General features: G+C 43.0%; 1 protein-coding gene across 1 annotated transcript; it reads right to left on the reverse strand.

The window, feature by feature from the left end:
• Positions 1–414: 414 nt before the first annotated feature.
• Positions 415–6,519, reverse strand: LOC119357111. The gene is made up of 10 exons (XM_037624099.1): positions 6,395–6,519; positions 5,885–6,012; positions 5,511–5,598; positions 3,952–4,204; positions 3,591–3,833; positions 2,908–2,955; positions 1,717–1,814; positions 1,457–1,576; positions 1,011–1,100; positions 415–936 (listed from the first exon to the last, which is right to left on the reverse strand). The coding sequence occupies exons 2-10, from the start codon at positions 5,992–5,994 to the stop codon at positions 814–816; spliced, it is 1,173 nt and encodes a 390-aa protein (XP_037479996.1). The 5' UTR covers positions 5,995–6,012; positions 6,395–6,519; the 3' UTR covers positions 415–813.
• Between the last annotated feature and the right edge of the window lie 6 nt (positions 6,520–6,525).

Genomic DNA, 6,525 nt, shown 5'->3' on the forward strand with positions numbered 1-6,525 from the left:
CATCCATGAGTGGTGGTGTGAATCGGCTTCCGCCCACAGTGCTCACAAAAAAGTGATGCCGTCTATCTCCATGCTCGTTTCGAAAGCAATTTGGGATGAGAGGAACGCACGGGTTTTTCGAGGCCGCTCCGCTCCAACGTTTACCACCCTCCAAGCAATCAAGCACGAGGCGACGCTATGGGTCCTGGCAGGGGCAAAACATTTGAGTCCCCTGATGCCGGGAGAGTAACGGCTTGTATTTTCTTTTCGGCCTTTGGCCGGTGCCTGAAAACCTTGTTAAACCTCCTTATTTAATGAATGGGGCAAATCTTTTGCCTCCGTTTCAAAAAAAAAAACATTTCAGCAAACTGAGTAATGAAATTGCTCTCTTGTTCCGCAATAGCGAGATAATTCACCACTTTCCACCGTTTTCCATATGATATTCTCCCTAAATCCAGATTGCAAGATTCAAGCAACAGACAATTCCATAGCTGAACATCACAGAATGGCCTCGAAATGGTTTCCAACTGTGTAGTTCGGGCCACTGACAAGATACGTTGCCTCGTTAGCATTAACAAGGCGTAACCTTACTGGAGCCAACAGGTGCTACAACACACTATCAATAAATAACGAACAGGTGGTACAACACGACCAGCTAAACGTACTAGGCAACAAAAATTCATCCAGGTGTGCTTCTTAGGTGTGTAGCTCGGGGACAGAAACTCCGCAGGGCATCCCTTCGCCCATCGCAGCAAGTTATCGAGCCCCCCTAAACATTACCACTATTGCCAAACGCAAACCTTCAAGACAATAATTAATGCAGACCATACAGGATCAGTCCAGCGGCGCGTTCTCTTTGATCACCGCTGACAAGTTTGTAGCCGCCTCTTCGTTTTTCAGTCGGAGTAAGTATGTTCGAGCTACAACATTGCCACCATCTGATTCAGACTGCGCATCCTGTGAAAATACAGCACGGATCAGAGTCATACTGGGTGACATATGCCCTGCACATATAGCACGATGGTACTTACTGAAGTGTGAAATATCGAGGCAACCGTGTTCTTTTGAACACTCATTTTTATCCCCTTGTAGATCATAGCATTCAGAAGAATCTTGCCGACCTGCTACCAGAAATCAGTCATTAATATTTTGTTCGCAACCAGAAATAATCTGACAGCAATATAACAGATAGCAAAAGGGGAAAGGGCGATTTCAGACAAACTGCCAGCCAAGATGATAGAAATATCCAAGAAAAAAAAAATCTACAGCACTAAATACTGTATGAAACCCAGGACAAATGAATCTGTTCTACATTTTAGAAACAGAGAAGTTCAGCAAACACACCAATAGTAAAACAATTACTGGAATGGAATACTTTGCAAAACTATATGAGATGCAGGCATTTCACGTTTGAGATGCAACTGAAGACAAATGAACTTGGATTAGTATATGTCAGCAGAAAAGGAAGAGCACATACATCATTTCTGATAACAACTGTTGGGGTGGACTCTTTCGAAGCTTTCTCTGCACCCTCTTTACATCTGATAGAGAGCTGACCAACACCAATGTCTTTCCAACCCTTGGTAGCATCATCGTGCTACATGAATGGAAAAAGAAGTTGTGAAATCACATGCTAAGCATATTTTGCAGAACACTTGAATAGTAGCACTGGGGAACATAAGTTATAAATCTATGAACAAAAGTACAATGCTAAACAGGGAAGAGTGGAAATGATACCTTCACATACACCTTGCATTTGGCTTCATGAACAACAACTATTCCTTTCTCTTCTGCTTTCTTTACAGAAGGGCTGCTTGGTTGCTCGGCTTCAGCATCTGACCATTCAAACAAGAGTAGTATTAAGTATTGAGGAGCGCGTCCAGTGATAGGGGTTCAAACAAGAGTAGAATTAAGTATTGAGGAGCGAGTCCAGTGATAGGGGTTGGCCACAAAATAACCTAGCTTAAGTAAAACAGTTCCTGATATCAAAGAGACAAGAAAAATTCACCCATACACCCCTGTCCGTGCGTGCGCTCAAGTCAATTATTACTAAAGTTTATGTTACACCATCATCTATTAAAAAACAGTATAGGTACCCCCTCAGTATAAACTACCGTTGTTTTTTGCTGGCATGGAATCCAACCAGGGAATACACGTCACTATGATATCTAAATTAGCAGTAAATAGTCAGGTTAGCATCTTGAGTGGCTGGGCCTGGAACTCACTGGCTGGTGGACACTCAGCTTTGAAACCTTCAGCCACTACCCCACAGTACACTCCTGCCTCCAGCCTGTGCTATGCAACAGCAGTGCTTGACATATTGTGCAACACTACCTCATCCGCTGCTCATACTCCACCCAGGCGGAAAAAAACGAAAAGCAGCTGCGATGTCGAACATGTCGGCCTCAACACCTCACAAGTCAACCTTGGAAGAGGATTAATGCAGTAGGAATATAAAACGGCTCACTGGCAGCGTTAGACATATGAAGTAGACTATAATTAAATTTTGGGATGGACTCAATTTTTGCTTTAAGAGTCATGATCTCCTAGAATGTGACAATGGGGCAAGATAACCAAGCCATTAGATCAATCAAGACAAAAAATTCGCACTCTTGAATGATAAACTGCATCTTGCAATGAAATCTTGAGCATTCCGTGAGAGACAGTGGGTGGGGGGGATTGGGGATGATACAGTGATGTGGTACAATTAACTGATGTGGGAGATGCTTTTTGCCACTGTGGAAATGTTAGATGGTGCCTGCAGCCAGCAGGCGAAAACCACCTACAAGATGCCATTGAGGGTTGACTTATACAGCAAGGGTGTTCCTTACACGGTTGTATAGCTGAGGGTGTACACTGAATTGTGATAACACGGGTGGAGCGGCAAATTGGACTTTCCCATAACTTAACAAATTGGTAGATACACACCTTCATCCGCATCAGCTGAAGCTTCAGCAGCTTTGTTGTTTCCTGATCCTGAAAAACAACAATAAGAAAATTTGATTATTCCATCGACCTAGAGGACTCGTAATACAAAATCAATTAAGTTCCTACAACACCGTCAATAGAATGATCAAATTGCCTTTTCATCATCAGAGTTTCACGTGTCTGTGTGTTAGGCAAAACCAAGGATTGCATCAAGCCAATTACATGTTTTTCTTTTCTGAACTGCGTAGGAAATGGTATGTTTGGGTCAAATGTAAACAGAAACATGGTTAACTTTGGGGCACTTGATAAATAATATTGATTAATATTAGCTCTGATATGGATTTGTTTGTCAATTGCCATTACACAAAATAGGATATAATGTTTCCATGGGGCAGAACATACATGTTTGGCAAGGATAGAACTGGTTGACTACGAAATAAATAGGGAAACACAAACAAACATGGCCCAGTAGGATTTGGTTGGGTTGACGATACATCAATCATACAACCATAGTGCTAAAATGACAATAGGCCATTACAATTCAAAGCTTTGCCATTCCCTTCCAAATATTGTGGACAGGCCTCATTCAAATAAATGCCACAAATACAATTATGTGAAATATACATGTGAACCAACCAATCATAAAGGACGCACTAATGCCAAGAAAAAGAGAAGTAAAATACCAGTGAAAATTGGTTGCTGGTTCATTGAAAACAGTGTTGAGGTTGACATGTTAAAACTGGAACCAGGGGTAGAAAAAATGGACGGAGTAGTTGGTGTTGAAAAGCCGTTATTTCCACCAAACTGGAAAGTCGATTTGCTGCTATCACCAGGCGTGTTAGTTGGTGTTGAAAAGCCGTTATTTCCACCAAACTGGAAAGTCGATTTGCTGCTGTCGCCAGGAGTGTCCTTGTTATCAAATATGCCTGCACATCATTATGACACAATCAACAAAATAAATATATAACTACCAAGTCTGGAAAAAGTTACAACAAGCAAAATACAATATGGCATATAAAGGTATAAACTGGTGAATAGTTATACCGCCAAAAGGTGCCGTTTTCTTCTGAGAAGGGAGTGAGAACATATTCGGTGAGCTTGAGTTCTGAAAAGCTAGGGAGCTGGCTCCTGTAGTTGGACTCTTCTGTCCATTATCTGATCCTGGCTGTACCATAAACTTGCTATTGACAGTTGCTGGCGTAGCAGTCTTCTCCTCATTGGCTGGACTTGGGGATGAAACAGCTGTTGTACCTGATTTATTCTGCCTAAGCCAATTGACAACATCCTTGAAATTTTCCTAAGGGGAGAGAATAACATGAGATCAAGACATTATGACTTTAAGAAAAATCTGGCTGACTGCTGACATAACATCTGAGTGCCAAAATACCATCTAAGCAGTACCAATAGGTGACAAGTTCAAAAGTAGTATGTGCTGGCAAAACAATACTCCATCCAGTTCACGAAAAAGTGACGTTTGGATATTGGCAGTCTTCAAATATAGCTTTGATCAATAGTTCAAATTCTGAAAATAGTTCTTTACACAAATCCGTGCATATGATTTTCAAGTTTCCAGTCTAAATATTAAAAACAACATAGAAGGTCAAAGTTTTCAGAGCTTTGACTTAAGACATGTCCAAAACGTCACCTTTTTGTGAACAGGAGGGGTAATCAATTACAATTTACAAATAGCTTTTTATTGCATGGAAGGATGCATAGGATAGTAATTGGATGGTCTGCTAATCATATTTATCAGTAACACACTTGAAGAGATGACAGCTGACTTATTAGTTACACACTCGAGAAGCTGTAACCCGGTTCTGATAGCAGATCGTTAGAGCCTTTAGTTCAGAGGGTGTGAGGCAGGAGCTTGATGGCCGACGAGCACTTGAAGGGTAGGCACCGTTGAGGCCACAATAGGCAGCAAGGAAAGAGAAGAGTTTAGGGACAAGACTAACTTTACTGATAACTTGAGATTCACATACAGCGTATTAGCTCCTTATACATTGGAGTTGGAGAGTCCAACTCAAAGCAATAGAGTGGAAACCTACAGAACTCTCCTGGTCTGATATGAACCTATCAATCTAGTATCAGTCCAGACTCTATACAACTCCAGGATCCAACAGGGAGTCTCTTGTTCTGATCCAAACTGCTGCTAAGGTGCAGGCAATCCTACTGCTGGCTTGGGCTCTCGCCTGCTATAGTGTACTCCCCACGTGACATGATTTCATAAGTACAGTTCCACAGTCAACATGAAAAATTAGCACATCCAACAAATCTAAATGAAAACGAGGGCATATGGTAGTTTGATATTCGTACTCATAACATGGTTCATCTTCACATTGTTGTCTGGTTGTGAACACTGTTGATGTCTATTTGTTCAAAAATTCCTAATAATTTTAAACTAATCCTAGCAAGTCAGGAAGTAAATTATACTCTGTATACTGGAATACTAACGTCCACAAATCCACCACACATGCACGCCATGCACAAAACAAAGCAAATTGTGATAGCGATACATTTTATCAATGGCCACAGGAAAATATTAAATCTCTAGTCAAGGACTGTTGAATAAAGAAAACACCTTACAAGCTTGTGAAGCTTACCATTATTTCAGAAGCATGGGATAAGTAATCTTTCACGCCATCCTCCCAAAGTTCGGCTGGATGGTTTTGCAACTGCGATTGCACCCAGCTGCTCAAAATAAACAGGTAGATGAGTGTTTACTCACTTCGCACCAGAGGGAATATGCAGCATGAATGCCGAAAATGTACTTTAAAAAACTGTATTCAGGGATCTCTAAAAATATGGTAGTAACTAAAAAATATTCTTTATGGGCTGACTGAGGACTAGATATTCAGAAACGACTTTAAGTAGAGCTGAAACAATAAACATGATAGGACAAAATGTACGCCACAGAATTTCAGATTAAGTGACTGAGATGACGCGAGGCAAGCTAGAAGATGAAGAAGTGTCCAACCTTGCAAACTGGGTATTCAGTGCCCTCACGTGCCTGTTGGCAGCCTCGGCCCGTCGGGGGTCTAGAGCAGCGGCTCCTGTATGGGGAGGCTCTGCCCTGTGGACGTCCATTGCTCTCTTCCTTGACAGCTGCAAAAAAATGTGCAACGAATTAACAGAGGCAGATTTTACAGCAAGAAAAATCAACAGAAATATCTAAGATACAATCTTGTTAGAGACCGCGGAAGTAGAGCTACAAGCTCACACCGAAACAATCGTAAAGGGGAAATTTTTACTGTGCAGCAACTGCACTTGGTGTGGGATTGTTGGCAATAAACAGTAGAGCGTCTGCAGTAGCGCGGTGCATAGGTGATGCGCGTTCAGCTTCCAGCGTTTGAGGCCGAGAGCTGCCACTAGGGGCGGATCTAGACGGTGCGCCGGACCGGGCGTGCGGCGGCGCGCCCGCCCAGGCCAGAAGTTGCGAAGGTGCGGTTGGGATTTAACCAATCGCCGGAGAAGAGCAACGGCGTACCTCGGAAGTGGGCAAAGGCTGTGGGCAGGAGCGCGGGACGACGGACGGGGACGGCGGCGGCGGCGGCCCGCGAGGGACGGGGTGCTGGGAGCCGGAGGGGGAGGGCGGGCGGAGAGAGCGAGAAAGCGGTG

The sequence above is a fragment of the Triticum dicoccoides genome, chromosome 2A (genome assembly GCF_002162155.2).
Source record: "Triticum dicoccoides isolate Atlit2015 ecotype Zavitan chromosome 2A, WEW_v2.0, whole genome shotgun sequence".
Lineage (NCBI taxonomy): Eukaryota > Viridiplantae > Streptophyta > Magnoliopsida > Poales > Poaceae > Triticum > Triticum dicoccoides.